We start from the raw sequence: 21498 nt of genomic DNA, 5'->3' as shown, positions 1-21498 counted from the left end.
TGTGGATGGTGATGTGTGAATGTTGCTGACTGGCGGGGGTGTGGATGGTGATGTGTGAATGTTGCTGACTGGCGGGGGTGTGGATGGTGATGTGTGAATGTTGCTGACTGGCTGGGGTGTGGATGGTGAATTGTTCTGTGCTAGGTTTGACTTAATGACTTGTGTTTGGTAGGGGTTATTGATGTAAAGTAGCCATAGTTCAACATTGATGACCCCCCCATGATGATTGTGGGGTCGGATAGTTTGCGCAGTCGGTACTGTTGGTCATATTTTGACCACCCCGGAGATCTACCTGCGGCCATCCGAATGTCACGCATGTACTGAAGAAGCTCTTGAGCGCGGGTTATATATTTTTCGAGCATTACGCTCATGAAGATCAGAAAAGCAGAAGACCAGTCGATGATTGATAAAGAGGAGTTGACTTTGGGTTTAACAAAGCACATTGTGCCATTCTTAATAAGAATTTGGCCCTGAGATTCAAGTTGATGGTCCAGTTCTTGACCAGATTTTAACAACAATGCAAGATTGATGTATTTGCCATCCCAGATTTGTTGTTTTATTTTGGGTGGGAAGTGTGAACCAACTGGGTCGAAAACGCTTGCCAATGTGGGTGGGTTGTATTCTGCGACAGTGAAATTGGGGCCTGAAAAATGACTATATGTCTGTGTAACGTCTACCGGTGGAATTAACTAACTATTGTCACACTCACCTGCCATATCCAGCGACTCTATTTCGTAAGTTGTGCCCAGAAGAGGTTGGACGGGGGCTTCTGGTCCTGGTGCCGCTGCAGTGGCAACAGCGGGTGGCGTTGTTGTAACATCCTGCCCTCGTGGCCGTGAGGGCTCCGTGTCAGGCTGTATGGGGCATCTTCCACGACGGGGTCGGCCCCTCCCCCTGACTGCATGGGACACAAAATTTGCCATTCTGTCTGCTTTTGAGCATCTAGTGATTGGCCTGAAGACCGGGGGCATCGTTGATGTAAATAGATGTGGCTGCTGTCTGAATGAATGCTGTCTGTATAAGTTCAGGTCGGTCTCCAAAAGGAAACAGAAATTGCGCATATATTGAAGGTCGAACCCAAGATGATTGGGCTACATGCCAGTTGACATGCAGATAGGTTTACAGACCTGCTAAACTATGGGTTAAAACTCGGTAAATCCTTGTCAATTAAACAGGATTATTTAGATATAGGAATCAAATAATCCCCATTGTTATATAGAGAGAAAAATCAGGACCATGATTTCACTTCGAGAGACCAAGAACTTAGAGAGATCGAAGTTTGAGCCATCAAGAGTTACCTGTGACTTCAGAACCAGGTCTGATAGGGACCTGAGATCTTCAGAAATGATGAACTAAATGATTATCACAGTCAGTACCATGCATAGATATATCACTTTACCCTTTAATGCCCAAATACGCCTTTTGACGCCTTTTAAATGCCAATTGGATTAAATTGGTGGCGTTTTGTTAATAATTGGAATATAATGAAACAAATTATATTTTCAAAAAGTAGAGTAAAAACTAAACAATTTTTCTACTCAAAGTTTTTCTGTACGATGTTGGGAACTTGTCAAAAACATATGCATTCAAAATCACACATCGTTGCCGGGAAGTAAGAAGATTAAGTCGAAATGACAAAAGTAGTGTTACCTTCTGTTAGTAAAATCTTTAATTTCTACAAAACACAATAATTAAAAACATATATCATATTTGGAAAGCTTGAAACATTTGCTACATTTTTTCTTACGGTCATATTTTGGTACCAGCAAGTGCTGTTGGCCTATATTTCTTCATGAAAGTAATGCATTTTACAAGTTGAAAGCGAGAAAAATGTACTTTGAGAGGGCGCATATGATGTCATAGGTGTAGCTTGGGTTCGAATATTACAGAGGCAGGGGGTCTGGGGGGCTGTGCCCCCCAGAAGCTATCGACATTTTAACAACGTAAAAGGTGGGTTTTTTTACCGAGGCAGCTGCCTCGGTTGCCTCAATGGAAGCTACGCCACTGGATGTCACACATAATGGTGCACAAAATAGCAAAAGTAGATATGCATATTGCAAGATTTGAATTTCATCGCTTTCAAACTTGAAAACTACGCAAAATATTTCATTAAAAACACATTTAAAATAGTTTTAGGCATGAAAAGAATTAATTTTGCTGAATAAATGAAAAAGTTTAAAAACATGGGTTGTGTCTTTTAAACTCAATGAAAGACGTTCAGTGTTTGCTTTCATATCTGCAGTCTCATCTTCTCGCAGCTGTTGTCAGTTGCAGACCTATCGATGCCTGATTCTAAAATATTTTTACATTCTTTCACAAACAATGTGACTGTGTGTTTCATTGACATTATCAAGAATTTTAAGTGCACGGCATTGATTTCATATAATAAATCAATTAACATATACTGCCAATCAAACTACAGACCCTGAAGCATGCTACTACACCTCCAAAGCATTTTGTTCTGTGCAAACCGTTCACCATTCCGTGCAGATCGTTCACCATTCTGTGCAGACTGTTCAGCGTTCCGTGCAAATTGTTTCGTGCAAGAATCGTTCCTTGCATGATCAAGCCACGCCCATTGAAACATGCAGATCATTCAAACCACGCCCTTAGAAACATACAGACCATGCAAAACGATGCAAGTCATTTCGGCATGGGATGTAGGACAGGTAAACATTGTTGGGAATTTGAGCAATTATTTCACAATATCTCACAAAATCTGCAAATAATTGAAAGAAAACAGTATTATAAAACCACCAGGCAGAGCAAAATCCGATACCATTTTATCACCCTTGGTAGTTTCTAGCAAGTGCAGAGACATGCATATCTCTTGACTTTGGTAGGGTTTTGCTTTTTTGTTTGTTTTTGTATATAGGAATAATTTATTTGTCTTGTTACACTTGTATTATCAAGTTTCTTTATTAAATAAAAAATACTTTCATCAAATTGTTTATCAGAACTGTGCTTAATGCTAAGACTGTGTATAACTTATATAATATACGCAAATTCCAAGGTGCTTTTTTTTTTTACCACAACAGAGGTCAGCTAATCCGGGAATTTGAAATTAACATTCGTACAGAAAGTGTGAAAATCGGCGGGAGCAATTGAAATATGACAAAAAAAGTGTTTATATTTTTTGTCTCTCAAAAATGAATGCAGTTTTCTATAGGTTTTCATTTATATATTTGATTTATTTCTCAATCTACTTCAATCATATTTTGATTGTTTCTTTTTGTTTTGTATTTTCCCTTCTTATCCAAGATGACATATGTAATTCTTATATCGACATGCTAATACCATGTCTAGATGCAAATCCCCCGCCCAAAAATATGTTCCAGTCTTGCCTGACAAGAAGTTCTTTTTAAAATCATTTTATCTGTTGTCATACACGCATGTAAAAATGTATTGGTTTATTCAACATCTGTCTTTGAGAAGAGGCCTGGAAATCACAAATTGCACGTGTGTTTTGACGGCACTCGGATTGAAAGATCGACTGTACAAAAATAGCGAAACAGATGCAACTTTTTCAATGAATTTAATAGAGCAATAAATAAAGTTGAATAATCAATATTCCATGATGATACAATTTATGCATCTTTTTCTTTTATTTCCGAAGTTAAAAAAATGTTCATTTGCTTTTATTTCAAGATGTCCATAAGTCATGGAGCTAATAATTAACAATGAAATTTACTGCATCGTACATGTGCAATCATTTTAAAATGGATCATCATTTTTTTTCAACCTTTTTAATATCTTGAATATTGCCATCTTATTGAAACTATTTCTTGTTTAAACTAACCCCAGGAAGAACCAAATAATGCTGAAAAATCAAAGCATGCAGGTCATGCCTACCGTTTTGTGCAGACTCATTCACAACCCTTTCCCCACCCGAAAATGTTTCAATCTTTCCTGACGAGAAGTTTTTTTAAAAAAAATAATTTTATCTGTTTTCATACACGTATATAATATGCAGAGGTTGAGACCTGGAATATACAAATTGCACATGTATATTGATGACACTCAGAATGAATGTACAAAAATCAATATATACACCCAGGGGTGCATGAGCCAAGTTGCATGGGATACATTGTAAAGTTAGGAATGATGTGGCATATTTATAATTGTGAAGAACTAATTTCAGATTTAAACTTTTCGAGTTACTGTCCAGAAACCATATTTGTCTAAAGTTTTCAATCTATTTTCGGTCACTGTGACCTTGACCTTTGACCTTTTTTCTCCAAAATCAATAGGGGCCTTGCTTTGCTGGTATCCAACAATATATCCCAAGTTTTATTTGATTCAAATTAAAAAATTTCGAGTTATCCTCCTGAAACCAAAATGTTTTGGAATTTTAAATCTATTTTTGGTCACTGTGACCTTGACCTTCGACCTATTTTCTCCAAAATCAATAGGGGTCTTCCTTACCTGGTACATAACAATATCTTTAAGTATCATTTGATTCGGATTTAAACTTTCTGAGTTATCATCCGGAAACCAAATATATCTGAAATTTTCATTCTATATTCGGTCACTGTGACCTTGACCTTTGACCTATTTTCTCCAAAATCAATAGAGGTCTTTCTTACCTGGTACCCAACAATATATCAAAGTTTCATTTGATTCGGATTTAAACTTTCTGAGTTATCATCCGGAAACCAAATTTTTCTGAAATTTTCATTCTATTTTTGGTCACTGTGACCTTGACCTTTGACCAATAATTTTCCAAAATTAATAGGGGTCTTCCTTACCTGGTACCCAACAATATATCAAAGTTTAATTTGATTAGATTATAAACTTTTCGAGTTATCATCTGGAAACCAATTGTTGATGCCCAACCACCCACCCGCCCGCCCGCATCACCAAACCAATAGCTGAGTTCAACTTTGTTGCAACTTGGCTAAAAATAGTGAAACAGACACAACCATTTAATATTTAGTTTCAATGAATTTAATAGAGTAATGAATTAATGAAAGTTTATTAATCAATATTCCATGACTATACGATTTTTGCATATTTTTCTTTTATATCCGAAATTAAAAAAATATATTCATTTGTTTTCCTTCCAACATGTTCATTTAAGCCAATTATAATTCATCTAATAAGTAAAAATGAAATTTACTTGTTGTACATGAGCAATCATTTTAAAATGAATCATTATCATTTCTTTTTCAACCATTTTAATGTCTAGAATACTGCCATTAGATTGAAACTATTCCTTCTTTAAACTAACCCCAGGATGAACCAAATAATGCAGACCATTCACAAAGCGTGCAAGCCACGCCTACAAAGTGGTCAGTATTTCGTGCAAAGCGTTCCTAGCAAACCATTCACCATTCCGTGCAGATCTTTCAGCATTTCATGCAAATCGTTCACCATTCCATGCAGACTGTTCAGCGTTTCGTGCAAACCGTTCACCGTTCCATGCAAGAATAGTTTCGTACCGTTCCATGCAAGTGGTGTAGTAGTATGTTTCAGGGTCTGTATATTCAGTTGCGTATGAGGGTGGTAGTGAAGAGGTAAATCCACAGGACAGGCCCAATACCAAGCATGACAAGAAACAGAATAAAACCATTATGTTTTCAAATGTAGTTTGGGGAACATGATAAGCAGCAAGTGATTGGCTGATAGACCTCTTGGTGCCCAGGTGAGCAATGTGGCCCATGGGCCTCTTGTTTACCAATCTCTAGGGTGTGCATCTTCTCTATTTTACTATAAGAGTCTTTTGGGGAATGTAGAATTATCACTCTTTTACTATCACATTTTCATGAACAGTTCAAATTTTGCTCTTATTTTTTTCTGCTCTTTAAAACATTTATATTAATTTATTTTTTTTGTTCGGAGTTTTACATCCCTTACAATTGAATTATGTATCATTTAACAATTATGGCTGCCAAAATGATTATGTGTAGATTAAATTATGTTCAATAATTTGCTTACATGTGGATGGGGATAAAAATGAAATTGAAAGCAGTACACTGTTATTTAAAGGAAAATTGCATAAATCTTATTTCATTTTTAGGTAGGTCATATATAGCAGCTGATTGGCATCCAGTGGCAAAGGAAAAATTTTTCTTGGAAAAAAAAGCAGAAGAATTTGAACAACATGAGTCTATGAAGGTTAAGTCACGTAAGAAACAAATCATACAACTGGATGATTGTCTAGATCTCTTCACAAAGACAGAACAACTAGGAGAAAATGATTTATGGTAAAAAATTTCAAGTACTTTGTTACAGTTTAACTCTGATATAGCAAATTTCTGTAGACATTCTATAAAAATTCGCTGTAAGTGTAATTTGCTATACGTTTATAACGAATTCGTAATTCAATTTTAAAGAATTCGTTATAAAACTGATTTGTTATAAGTGTATACAGTTGTAAAAGAAAGCACTATTCAATATACATGCATTTGTAATATCTCTTAGAGAAATTGAAGCCTCTATTTTCAAGAAGAAATATTTTCATACAAGAAATATACACACTTATTGTGATGGATTATTTAATGGAATTATAAAAATATAATATAAATATAAAAACACTTCAATCATGCAAGTACATGAGTGGTCAGGTGTAGAAAACTGTGTCAACAAAATATGCACAAGGTATAGTCTGTCTTTTAAGAATATTTGCCAATAGTAGATTGTGTAAGCTTATGTTGACAAATTTCTCGATATGAAATAGCTGCAAAAAAAAGTGTCAGGAACATTTTCTTGTCTCCAAATATTACGAGCAGTTCTGAACACCGAAATGGAGTAGTGAGATGTAGTAAAAAAAAAAAAAGAGTCAATATCTCCATGCAGTAATTTGCAATATTTTTGGACCAAGGGCTATCATAATTTATGTATTTATTTTATACACATCATGACAGAAAATACAGTTTTAAAAAAAAATTATTAGGTACAATCTACCAAATAGCATTTCACCCATATGCAAAGTCTATATAGATACATATAAAACTACTAGTACAGTATAATTTGTCCAAACCGGCCTCTGAGTACTCCGGCGCTCTGTCAATTCCGGCCACAAAATATAGTCCCTAACATTTCTTTAACAAATCCTTTATTAATAATTCCCTGTACTCCGGATACTGCGTATTCTGTATATCGACCGGCTTACACAGTCCTAACTGCTATCAATTAACTTTAATTATCCTGTGTAAACCGGCCCCTCGATGATACACCACCCTAATTGTTGCCGTCCCAACTGCTCATAATTAGCTCTAATTATTGCATTTAAACCAGCCACCCCACAATGACCAACCTTTCGGTATTCGGTTGATCACAGGAACATAATATGAGTACATGTACATGAATAATTCACCCTGGGGTAGATCCCAGCAGGATGAGTAAGTACCTGGGGGGAGCCCAGCAGGTAATTGTAGCATCAAACAACCTGATTCTCACAGAATTGAATTGGGGGGGGGGGGGACCAGAGTGGACAGGTACCTGGGGAGCCCAGCAGGTAGCTGTTGACCTAAAACAGACTGTATAATGAATTTATCTAATTAATATATAGATTAAGCCCATCTCAAATCTCAATGACTTAACAAAATACAATTTAATTGGGGCTTAAAGGGCAAGTAGCCATTGACTAAAATATGGTAATTTCTGTGTTTTGTGAATACATGCAAATAAGAAATAATAAGAGACATGCGTAAACAGAAAAGATATGGATGATTTATAAATCATGAACCACAATATAACAATATGTCAGATAATACATGAGACATACAATGATAGGTGATGCTGGGGAAGGAGGGTGGGATAACGAATGAAACCACTTAAATCATAGACACTCTGTAACTGACCAGTAATTTTCCACTCTGACTAACTTAGACAAATGATCATGTGACATACTCATTTGCATACCATGCAATCTAAATATAGAAACAAAATTCAAGATGCTATGTCTGTAGAACGGCATTATGTTGTGAACGAACATATTACAAAATGTATGTGAATATCAAGATGCTATATATGTGGAATGGCCACTTGTTGTGTAAAAACATATATTACATAAATAATCATGTAATTCATTGAAATTCTAATGTTTGATGCAACTTTTGGTTGGTAACCTTGTGAAGTAATAAAACAGTTTGTGTTCGCTTGTCGTGAATAAAAATAACCTTTTGAAAGCATTTAAAAATGGTGATAATTGACATTATGGCCATCATGATAATGAAAGAAATCCCAGGCTGTATTATTCCTGTAAATAGTCTGAAATCACGGCTTTATAATTTATTACAGGTATTGTCCAAACTGCAAATTACACCAGCCTGCGACCAAAAAGTTTGATTTGTGGAACCTACCAGAAATATTGATAATTCATTTGAAGAGATTTTCATACAACCGTTTTTACCGAGATAAAATTGATACCATTGTAGAATTTCCGATTAGGTAAGAATGTCGTTGTAAATGAATGAAATCCTTTTTTCAAAAACCACTTATTCAGAAAAGGCAAAACTTGTATAAAAGCTTCCTTACATATTGAGGATCTGATTCAGGTTTGTTCAAACCATGACCATGAGGCCAGAGGAAGGTCAGAATAAGTATTGCATGTGATGTTTCTCAATAAGATATAATTTTTTATGACATTTCATGTACAGTTCACTTGTATTATACAAAAAATCTTGGGGTATATTACCATGTGTGTTTTAGAGTTGGCATAAATTTGAAAGTTCCTGGTTGTTTGCAAGTGAAAATGTAAAGTCATCTCTTATATATTACTGAGCTACCCATGTCAATATATAAGGTATGGTAATATTACTACAGTATAAAATCTATACCAATTTTGAAAATCATGCAAAAAATCTGCATATCGAGGAGATGAAAAAATATTTTAGAGAAAATGTCAGAAACATTGTGTATGTCCTTGAAAATATGTAGAATATTTTTTAGATATATAAATCTTCTCAAGAATCAAAAGTTTACACTATACCAAAATCACACACTCGAAGCATACTACTACACTTAATGAACCATTCCATTACCGTTCTGTTCTCGATTAGAATCATTAGAGCACACCAGATTGTTCCATTCAGCCTTCCATTTCCAGGCCAAAGTGTTCCATTCCCAGATCAAACCATTCTGTTTTCCTCTAAAACCACTCCTTTTAATAAAGCATTCATTCCCTGAAACCGTTCGTTCCCGTATGATCATACGGAACTAACCTAGCATTATCAAGTCATGGAGATCAACATGGCGCTCAGTTCAAGACAAAAAAGACCAAGTATATTTGTTGATGAAAAGAACAAGAAATTTATTATTCTTTTCTGGATTGCTTGCAAAGGGGTTTCGAAACAAAGTTTCAAATTACAGGTGACTTTTAATGCTTCTGACTTCAATCTCTCAAAGTTCTTGATCTCTTGAAGTGAGATCATGGTCCTAATTTTTTTAGCTCACCTGAACCGAAGGTTCAAGTGAGCTATTCTGATCACATTTTGTCCGGCGTCCATCTGTCTGTCTGTCCGTCTATCTGTCTGTAAACTTTTCACATTTTCGACTTCTTCTCCAGAACCACTGGGCCAATTTCAACCAAACTTGACCAAAAGCATCCTTGGGTGAAGGGCTTTCAAGTTTGTTCAAATGAAGGGCCATGCCCCTTTCAAAGGGGAGATAATCACAAAAATGCAAAAATAGGGTGGGGTCATTTAAAAATCTTCTTCTCAAGAACCACTGGGCCAGAAGAGCTGAAATTTACCTGAAAGCTTCCTGACATATTGCAGATTCAAGTTTGTTCAAATCATGGCCCCCGGGGATAGGATGGGGCCCCAAGGGGGGAAAAACTTTTAAAATCTTCTTCTCAAGAACCACTAAGCCAGAAAAGCTGAGATTTACAAGAAAGCTTCCTGACATAATGTAGATTCAAGTTTGTTCAAATCATGGGCGCCTGGGGTTGGATGGGGCCACAATAGGGGATCAAATTTTTACATACAAATATATAGGAAAAATCTTTAAAAATCTTCTTCTCAAGAACCACTAAGCCAGAAAAGCTGATTTTTACATGAAAACTTTCTGACATAGTGCAGATTCAAGTTTGTTCAAATCATGGCCCCCGGGGATAAGATGGGGCCCCAAGGGGTGGATCAAAGTTTTACACACAAATATATAGGGAAAAACTTTAAAAATCTTCTTCTCAAGAACCACTAAGCCAGAAAAGCTGAGATTTACATGAAAGCTTCCTGACATAATGCAGATTCAAGTTTGTTCAAATCATGGGCCCCGGGGGTTGGATGGGGCCACAATAGAGGATCAAAGTTTTAGATACAAATATATAGGAAAAATCTTTAAAAATCTTCTTCTCAAGAACCACTGAGCCAGAAAAGCTGAGATTTACATGAAAGCTTCCTGACATAATGCAGATTCAAGTTTGTTCAAATCATGGGCGCCTGGGGTTGGATGGGGCCACAATAGGGGATCAAAGTTTTACATACAAATATATAGGAAAAATCTTTAAAAATCTTCTTCTCAAGAACCACTGAGCCAGAAAAGCTGATTTTTACATGAAAACTTTCTGACATAGTGCAGATTCAAGTTTGTTCAAATCATGGCCCCCGGGGATAAGATGGGGCCCCAAGGGGGGATCAAAGTTTTACACACAAATATATAGGGAAAATCTTTAAAAATCTTCTTCTCAAGAATAGCAAAGCTGTGATTAATCATATTTATATGGAAGCATCTTCAGGTAGTGTAAATTCAAGTTTGTTCAAGTCATGCCCCCAGGTTGTAGGGAGGGGCCACAATAGGGGTTCAAAGTTTGACATTGAAATATTTAAAAAAATATATGTTCAAAAATCTTCATCTCAAGAAGAGCATAGTAATGATTAGTCATTTTAATGTAAAAGCATTATCAGGTAGTGCAGATTAAAATTTGTGGAATTCATGGTCCCCTGGCAAAGGTTGGGGCCACATAGAAGATTGATTTTTTTTTTTTTTTTTTTACATGGGAATATATAAGGAGGAGTGTTTAAGAAATTTTACATGGGAATATATAGGAAAAAATATTCACTATTTATATACACTTGTAAATTCAAAGGCTCACCTGTTCCATCAGATCACTTTACAAAAACAATTTTGACCTACATGTTTGTAAATGTAGATAAATTTTCAATTTTTTCTGTTCTTGTTAATTTTTCATCCAAATAAATCTAGTGATATAATTTCATTTTTGTCTTCATTTATAAATTAAGAAGAAAAAAACTCGCCGTCGATTCCTTTTGAACAACTTGGTGAATATCATTAATCTTGGCACCAAAAATCTTTGACTGAAGGGCATTCAATTGTTATAATTACACACTTAATGCACATATTTACAACGTGTATGACCCCCTATTGATTTTCTGGTCGCACCTGCCATGTTGGGTTTAAAACATAAACACTCTTTTCTCAGGTGAGCGATGTGGCCCATGGGCCTCTTGTTTCTCTATGTCATTAAAGGACACAACGCATGTTTCTAAACTTTTTCATTTTTTCAGCAAAATTAACTCTTTTTATGCCTAAAACTACTTTAAATGTGTTTTAAATGAAATATTTTGCGTAGTTTTCGAGTTTGAGAGCGATGAAATTCAAATCTTGCGATATGCATATTTTCTTTCGCTAGTTTACGCGCCATTTTGTGTGACGTCATATGCGCCCTTGGGTTTGAAAACATCTATTAGCCATTTCATAAACAAATTAGATTTAATCGACAAGAAACCAATTGTCACATTAACGGCTTGTAAATAATAATGCATTAAGATGTTTTGTGCCGTGCTCGCGTGTACTAGTTGTCGGTAGAAAGGATTTAGACTGAGTATTTTTAAAAATTTTCGAAGGAAGGTACGAGAAAAAAGACGTGAATAATTTTTTTGTTGGAGCAAGAACTTTACATTAAAAAACACACCCAGTCACCTTTTCAAACATCACTTGGACAGAGACCCTGATAAACTGCGAGAAAATGGATATATCGAAGCTATAAGCACTGGTAGGCCTATAGCATACATTCTGTTTTGCTCTTCAAATTCAATACACACTCGGATCAACTGACCTTCACCTTGTAACAACATATATCGACGATACAATGTAACTTCTACCAACTGGTAGATTTACAACAACAAAAAATAAAGATACAAAATAATTGAACTTTTAATTATACAAATAATAGAATATTATATTTCCTAACTTTAAATTGAATTATAAAATTATTTCTTTATTGAACTCGTAGCATCTTGAGTGCGTCAGTAGGCTATAACGCCGTGCTCCCACTTCGTACTTCCTAAAGACGTGCAGATCACAATTCAAAAATAGTAATAAGATTGCTTTATCGAAATAAAATAATGTGATTACCACTTTAAATTTGAATATTTTTATTGATTTGTGTGTGTGTTGTCTTTTTCTTTCTTTCCGAAATGCACGCGTGACAATAGCTTGGCATAGGGCCTAGTTGTCAACAATTTAACGTATCATAATTTGTCTAATCCAAAATAAATATGATTGCACTGTTTATTTTAGAAAAACAGCGCCAATTACAGATGTATAAAGGAATAACATCCCCAAACAGTTTGTAGACAGCGACCCATATAAACATTATTTACTCACAATTTTGCCGATTTCATACACGTTTTACTCGCTATATTTGGGTATTTACATCGTTATATGTGTGCACTGGTGGCGAACACATATAAAACTCGGACAATTTATCAACATCGATTTAAATGTTGCCCATGGTAAATTAATTAGGCCCCTAAAAGTTGAGTTTTTAATAATATCTCGCAGTACTTCACAATCCGAAGGGCGCATGTGACGTCACTGTACCACGTGACTACCTACCTAATTAACTTGACTTTTTGAAATCGGGGCTTAGATTTAAGTCTGTATTGTGGTTAATTATCGCAAAATTTCGGCGAACGAACTATTAGAATTAATTACTATAAGCATAAAGAAGACAAAATGCATGTAATATTGTATACTTAGAAAACATGAGATATGTCCTTTAAGCATATTTACTCTCAATTTCTTGAACTTTTGATCTTTTGAAGGGAAATTTGGATCCTGTAAAACAGTTTTTATTGAGTCGACTCACAAAGCAAGCTACTCCTTGGTATCAGGCCCATCCTTCGGATTTACCGCTTCACTGCCACCCTCATGCGCAACTGAATATATTTTGACTGGCAGTGTATGATAATTGATGTGTTAAATGAAATCATTGCCGTGCACATAAAATTCTTAATAATGTCAATGGATCGCACACATTGTTTGTGAAAGAATGTGAAAATATTTAGAATCAGGCATTGATAGCAAGTCTGCAACTGAATGCAGTTGGGAGAAGATGAGAATGCAGATATCAAAGCAGACACTGTGTCTTGCATTGAGTTTAAGATTTAAAACATGGTTGATAAAGTTATGTATGCTATATTCGAATTTTAGCTAAACAATAATGGTGAAAAGACTTACGAAGTCTATCGAAATCATACTATTTTTTAATCATTCATGAATATAAGGAGGGGGAGGGTTAGATGAATATAAGGACTTTGTATTACATGATATATTGCATTTAACTTTCCATGAAAATAAATGATATGGCAATTCTTGAACTGATACAGTAACAGAATTCTGACTAAAATATATGTGAAAGGAATTAACGAATTCTATATTTGCTTTGTGTTGATAATTAAAAAACAAACGAGTTAACATCATTTACATACGCATGTGGTACAGGTTTGCAGGAATACGTCATGTAAACAGAACAAAGAAAGGTGATCAAGATATTTGAAGACTTCAAGAGAATAATTTGTAAACTCCGTAAATTTGTAAACTGAGTAAACTCGGGTGACCTTTTGCAAATGGTTGTCGTCCGTCGTCGTGTATCATCCCTCATGCGTTAACAATTGATCAGAACATTTTTAACTTCTTTGTGATAACTACTACTCCAATTCTTTTCAAATTTGGTTTGAATCATCTTTGGGACAAGGGCGACATAAATTGTCAATTCTGGGACTCTTGCACCTCTGGGGGCCCTAGAGGCGGGGCAAAAACTGCCAAAAATTGACAAATTTTCAAAAATCTTCTCGGCAACAGCACATATGTGTAAGAAAAACTAAATGCATAGTGTTGTAGAGCAGGAAGGCCTCTAAATTATAAATTTCATGATCCCCAGGGCGGAGCCAAACTTAGTATATAGTGTTTATGTGTAAAACACTTAAAAACAGTCCTGTGGGAATCCAGGTTAGAATAGGCCCTCAGTATACCCCCTTGCTTGTCATAAGAGGCGACAAAATGGGTCGGTCCTTCGGATGAGACTGCAAAAACCGAGGTCCCGTGTCACAGCATTAGTGTGGCACAATAAAGATCCCTCCCTACTTAATGGCCATAAACGCCAAGAATAGGTTTAAATTTTGCAGCTCTTCACCATATGAGTGAAATATTCTCGAGCGGAACGTTAAACAGTATTCAATCAATCTTAGATGACACCTTCTTTAGTGCTATTCATTCTAATTAATATTTAGAAAGAGTAGGCAGTCCTTTACTAAAATTGTAAATTTGATGATACCAGGGATAGTGGTTTTGGTATCGGGATGGGGCCATAATGGTCAGTTATTAAATGTGTGAAGAATAGAACATTTTTATCTTCTTGGTAACTGCCATTCCAATTCTTTTCAAATTTCCTATGAAACATCTTTTGTAGAAAAGGGACATAAATTGTAATTTTCAGGACTTTTGAATTCATTGCCCTTGGGACTAGTGATACTCAGGTGATCAATAAGGCCTGTAGACCTCTTGTTTGTCTTTTGCGGTAGGCTGTTGATATTTGATATGTACTGATAAGTGATCATCTTGTGCAGATGTGCTGGATACCATGGATAGCGACCTTTGATCTTGGACTTTACGGCCACACAACTTTGGAAGCTTTTATGAGTGAATTCACAATTTTCCCCCATTTTGTTCTTCACTTTAAATAATCAAAATCTACTGTCTAATATGTTTAAAGGGTTTCACACAAAAAATTAAGGCTATTCATCATGACAGAAGCTCATTATAGAGAGTTTATTATTTGTTTTAAAAACAAAAATTTGAGGTGTGTTATTTTTTGTTTACGAAGTTTTCAGATAAATGAATATTAATGAAAGTTTGTTATATCTATCACATCTCGAGTATACTATAGGTAAAATTTGTCATTTAAAAGTTAGAATTTGTGATTGTTCAAAATGAAAATGCTTTAAATTACAAAATTAATGTTTCACTGGTTTGTTTGTTTACATAAAAATTATATTAAGACTCGTGTCTTCGTTTACATAACACAGAATAAAAGCTCAATTATTGTCCTTATCCTTGCATTCAGATGGTCCAAATTTTGGTTGTCAACATTAAATGAGTTATATTTTTTATTTTAAACATCAAAAATGAAAAATATTTCTTTCGAAAAACATGAACCAGTCCCTTTAAACCGATGTGTCGTATTCCTAGTTTGTGACCTTGAAATTCCACAAATTCAGACCCTGAAGCATGCTACTACACCTCCAAAGCATTTCATTTCATTCTGTGCAAACTGTTCACCATTTCGTGCAAACCGTTCAGCGTTTTGTGCAGTCTGATCATCATTCCGTGCAAACCGTTTCATGCAAGAATCGGTTTATACATGATTAAGCCACGCTCTTAGAAAACGTGCAGACTGTTCAAACCACTCCATTAGAAACTTACAGACAATGCAAAACGTGCAATTCATTTTGGTATGGGATCTAGTACAGATGAGCATTATTTGGAATTGGGGCAATTATTTCAAAATTTCTCCACAGTTAAATTCTGCAAATAATCAAAAGAAAACCGTTATTTTAAAACCACCAGGCAGATATATATACATTTGTAGCTCTAGAAGTAATTTTATATACCTGTATGACAACTGGTAAAATTATTTTTAAAAAACATCTCATCAGGCAAGTCTGAAACATTTTTGGGCGGGTAGGGCGGTGGGGGTTTTGGGCATCAATTGTTTGGTTCTTCCTAGGGTTAGTTTAAACAAGAAATAATTTCAATATAATGGTAATTAAAAAAGGTTGAGAAAAATATGATAATGATCCATTTTAAAATTATATTGCTCATGTATGACGCTGTAAATGTTATTTTTACTTACTTGTTCAATGACTTATGAACACGGAATAAAAGCAATTTAATTTCTTTAACTTAGGAAATAAAAGAAAAAGATGCAAAAATTGTATTATCCTGGAATATTGATTATTCAACTTTTTAGCTCACCTGATTTACATGAAAGCTTTCTGACATAGTACAGATTCAAGTTTGTAAAAATCATGGCCTCCAGGGGCATCGAGACAGCCAGTCGATAAGAACTTGTTATCGGATAAGAAGGAGATAATACAAAACAAAAAGAAACAATCAAAATATGACTGAAATAGATTGAGAAATAAATCAAATATATAAATGATGGAATAAAACAAATAATGACTAACTACAGTAGTGATCAACAGATTCTTCAACAATTATGCATATGTAAGTGAGCAGACCTAACATCTAATTTTAATTAGATTGTTGTATTTGCCTCATTTTCAAATCTAAAGAAAACTGCATTTATTTTTGAGAGACAAAAAATTATTAACACCACTTTTGTCATATTTCGATTGCCCCCACTGATTTTCACACCTTCTATACAAATGTTAATTTCAAATACCCAGATTAGCTGACCTCTATTGCAGTAAAAAAAAAAGTACTTTGGAATTTGTGTAGAATATACAAGTTATACACAGGTCAATCTTTGCAGTATGCAGAGTTCCGATAAACAATTTTGAGTAAAAGATTTTTTATCTGGAAAGAGAAACTTGATCATACAACTGTTACAAGACAATTTATTCCTATATTTAAAAAACCCAACAAATTACCAAGGGCAGAGATACATATCATGTTTCTGCACTTCCTGGAAACTACAAAGAGTGTTAAAATGGTATCAGATTTTGCTCTGTCTGGTGGCTTTTTATGCGCCCGAGATCGAAGATCGGGGGGGCATATTGTTTTTGTCCTGTCTGTCATTCTCTAATTCTGTCAGTCTGTCTGAAACTTCAACCTTGCTAATAACTTTTAAACTGTAAGTGCTAGAGCTTTGATATTTCACATGAGTATCCCTTGTGACAAGACCTTTCCGTGGGTACCAACAATTTTGACCTTTTGACCTTGGAGTTTGACCTATTTTTTGAAAACTTTAACCTTGGTAATAACTTTTGAACAGTAGGTGCTAGAGCTTTGATATTTCACATGAGTATTCCTTGTGACAAGACCTTTCCGTTGGTACTAAACCTTTTGACCTTGACAATTGACCTACTTTTAAAAAAATTGACATTGGTCATAATCAGGGGCATTTGTGTTTCACAAACATAATAATAATTTTAATAACTGTTTTCTTATTTGCAAATTTTCCCTGTTGAAAGTCTGTCTTAGGTCATTTTGAAATAATTACTCGAATTCCCAACAATATCCACCTGTCCTATATCCCATACCGAAATGATTTGCACATTTTGCAAGATCTGTAAGTTTCTAAGGGCGTGATTTGAACAATCTGCACGTTTCTGTGGGCGTGGCTTGATCATGTACAGAACAATTCTTGCACGAAACAGTTTGCACAGAACACTGAACGGTTGGCACAAAATGGTTATCGGTCTGCATGGAACGGTGAACAGTCTGCACGGAATGCTGAACGATCTGCGCGGAACACTGAACGGTCTGCACGGAACACTTAACGCTTATTGGTCTGCATGAAACAAAATGCTTTGGAGGTGTAGTAGCACGCTGTAATATGGTGAAATGACTCGTATTGGTCAAATCGTGTGAACATGAAATTGCATGTCATCTGTTAAGATTTCTTACATATATTATAGCAACAGAAAATTAAAAATGAGCAATTTTATTTCGCGAGTGATGTCTCTCACAAAATTAGGTGATAATAAATTCCTCATGTATATTTAGGAATCTGCACACTATACTCAGGTGACCAATAAGGCCTGTGGGCCACTTGTTATTGATTTAGCACCCCTTTTGAGGGAGCATGACCCTGCGTTTGAACAAACTTGAATCCCCTTTACCCAGGTATGATTTGTGCCTAGTCTCATTGAAATTTTTAAACGATGCCACAAAATTTTTACGGATTTTCTCCACTTCAAAAAGGGTGTGGCACTTCTTTTGAACCAACTTGAATCCTGAGCCTACAAGCATGCTTTGTATCAAGTTTAGTTGAAATTAGCCCTGCATGTGGTTCTGATGAAGTCAAAAATGTTTCAAAATTTACAAACGAACGGACGCCAGAGAAAGGTGATCAGAAAAGCTCACTTGAGTTTTAAGCTCATGTGAACTAAAAAGCAGTTCTTCAATGCACTATCTTTGTTGAATGAAAAATGTGTACTTTTCACTTAAATCTAATCCACATTGATAACTTGTTCATTGACTGTTGCTGTTTATCTTTAGGATAATCTATTTGATTTACTGCTTAATTCTGACCTGGCCTATTAAATACTAAACATTCTTACTCATTCTATATTTTAGAGGACTTAATCTCAAAAAATATGTTATTGATCCTTGTCATGGGCCAGTGCTGTATGATCTGATAGCAGTTAGTAACCATTATGGAGGTCTTGGTGGAGGCCATTGTAAGTAACATTATATTGTCCAATATACTTTTAATCTGTGCAATGTATTTCATATTTCATTATTCCAAGTTGACATTTAAATGTTTGTACTGGTGTTTGGTATCATTTAGTTAAGAAGTCAAGAGTTTCAGAATATTTTTATTTGGCTAGCTTAGCTGAAGTCCAATTTCAGCTATTGCCACACTTCCTTACAAAACATTTAGACTGAATCCTGTAAATGAACCATGATAAACAGTTATAGCGGTCATTTGGGTTCAATCATCAGTGGCCAGATAGCTAAGTTGGTTGAGTACCTGATTGGAGATTCAGGGGGCCTGGGTTCGAATCTGTCTGGTCCGTTGCATTTTCTCCCTTCTTGTTACATTTGATGTCATGACCACCCCTGGACTTGCAGATGAAAGTTCTACCAGGGGCAAAAGAATCTGGGTTGTGTGTCTTTGAGGGCAAAGACAATTTAAGGAGGGAGGAATGTAGTGGGCAGATGGTATCGATCAGTGGTGGCCAGATAGCTCAGTTGGTAGAGTGCCTGACTGGAGATTCAGGGGCCCCTGGTTGGAATACCAGTCTAGTCTGTTGCATTTCCTCCCTATTTCATATCAAGAAAGGAGAAAATTTTGAGAGGTCTCGGGTTCGTTTCCTGGTCCAGCCATAAATTTCCTTTTCTTATACATGTATTATACAATGTACATGTATTTGGTGGTGGTGACCACCCCTGGACTTGCAGGTTGTCCTGCCAGGGGCCATCTTCACAAGTCAAGGGTTATTGATTCGTTACCTTGCACTAACCCTTGACAGCAGTCACCATTCAAAACATGGGCTCAAGACGGAGCATATGATTGGTTTGTAGCATGGAGCCAATCAGACAACGGCTTTTATAATCATGCCGTCAAAAAATCTCTACAACTACAGATGTGTAAGAAAAATTAAATGCATAGTAATGTAGAGCAGGAAGGCCACTACTGAAATTGTAAATTTCATGATCCTCGGGGTAAAGATTCTGACTCCAGGGTGGGGCCAAACTTGGTATATAAAGTGCATTTATGCAAAACATTAATGATATCTGTTTTAATGCTATTGATGCTAAATGGATATTTAAAAAGAACAGGTAGTCCTTTACCAAAATTGTAAATTTGATGATCCCAGGGGTAGGGGTTTTGGCATCAGGGTGGGGCCAAAATGGTCAGTTATTAAATGTGTGGACAATAGACATTTTTAACTTCTTCTTGATGACTATCATTCCAATTCTTTTCATATTTGGTATGAAGCATATTTGGAACAAGGGGGACAGAAATTGTAAATTTCAGGATTCCTGCACCCCTGGGACCTTAGGGGCGGGGCAAAAACTGTCCAAAATTGACCAATTTTCAAAAATCTTCTTTTCAAGAACCGCACACGTTTAAGAAAAACTAAATGGATGGTGATGGAGAGCAGGAAGGCCTCTACTAAAATTGTAAATTTCATGATTCCCGGAGTAGGGGTTCCTAACTAGGGCAGGCCCAAACTCGTTATATAGTGTTTATGTGTAAAACACTTAAATAACATATTCTTTAGTGCTATTGATACTAAATTGAAACTAAATGGATAACTTTTTCAGAAAAATGTTCAAGAAATGAAAGTATGTCATAATAACTCATTTTGCTACTTGTTTACTTTGGGAAATAGTTAAGGTTGCATGTTTTGATATATTTTTTTAATAAATGCATCACAACCTTCACAAAAAAAAAAGATTCATTATATAGTGTACAGTCATCAACTGTAGTCTTGAACATCAAATGTATTCTTCATTAAAAACGCTAACTTGCTTTGTTATGGACATCAAACTGCAAAACTTTGAGGTCGTTTTATCATTTAATTTGCTTCAGTTCGAATAAACATTATTTAATCATCATAGTAAATCACATAGCTATATAGTCAATTTAAAATTGTGAATGCAAAATTCATAGCGATCAGATCAGCCACTATTGTTTGATGGCAGTACATATAATATATTACAGTCATCGGCTTGTACATAGTGAACCTCTGGCTGGCTAGGGTAACCATACAATATCTGGTTTCACAAACTCATTTTTGTTTTTACAGATACGGCATATGCAAAGAACAAAGATGATGGAAATTGGTATTACTTTGATGATTCTAGTGTGTCTTCATCATCAGAGGATGATGTGGTTGTAAGTAAACAATTCTGTCTTTTACTAGGTCACTTGAGTCGCTCATTCAGGTGACCTATTGCAAATTGTCTGCATCTGTCATCGTGTGTTAACAATTTCACATTTTGATAACTACCATTCCAATTCTTTTCAAATTTGGTATGAAACATTCAGAGGGGACATAAATTGTAAATGTCAGGACTCCTGCATCCCTGAGTTTTAGGGGCGAGCCTTAAATTGCCAAAAATTGACCAATTTTCAAAAGTCTTCTTCTCTACATCCACACACAAGAAGACAAGTTAAAAAAAAAATTTAATTGCATGGTCATGTAGAGCAGGAAGGCCTCTACCAAACTGTAAATTTCATGATCCCAGGGTAGAGGTTCTGACTCAAGGGTGGGGCCAAATTTGGTAAATTATGTAACAAATATTGGATAACATCTTCTTTTGTGTTGTTGATAGAGCAGGTAGCCTTTCACCAAAATTGCAATTTTCAAAAATATTCTTCTCTACAACTGCACATGTTTAAGAAAAAGTAAATGCATAGTGATTTGGAGCAGGAAGGCTTCTACCAAAATTGTAAATTTCATGATACCCAGGGTAGGGATTTTCACCCCAGGGCGGTGTTTTCATGTTTATGTGTAAAACACTTAAATAACATCGTCTTTAGTACTATTGATACTAGATTGAAACTAAATAAATATTTAGAAAGAACAGGTAGTCCTTTACCAAAAT

The 21498-nt window shown here is 35.4% G+C and overlaps 1 protein-coding gene across 1 annotated transcript in view; it reads left to right on the top strand.

The window, feature by feature from the left end:
- LOC125653309 (ubiquitin carboxyl-terminal hydrolase 15-like) overlaps positions 1–21498 on the top strand; it is a 122137-nt gene that overhangs the window by 95827 nt on the left and 4812 nt on the right. Inside the window, exons 16-19 of the mRNA XM_056145760.1 lie at positions 5929–6206; positions 8245–8394; positions 18514–18617; positions 20697–20785. Coding sequence (XP_056001735.1) covers positions 5929–6206; positions 8245–8394; positions 18514–18617; positions 20697–20785 — 621 coding nt within the window. The remainder of the gene's footprint in view (positions 1–5928; positions 6207–8244; positions 8395–18513; positions 18618–20696; positions 20786–21498) is intronic.

Source organism: Ostrea edulis, chromosome 7, assembly GCF_947568905.1.
Source record: "Ostrea edulis chromosome 7, xbOstEdul1.1, whole genome shotgun sequence".
In the NCBI taxonomy this organism is placed as follows: domain Eukaryota; kingdom Metazoa; phylum Mollusca; class Bivalvia; order Ostreida; family Ostreidae; genus Ostrea; species Ostrea edulis.
Note: the sequence above shows the minus strand (reverse complement) of the source record. Positions and strands in the feature narration are given on the sequence as shown.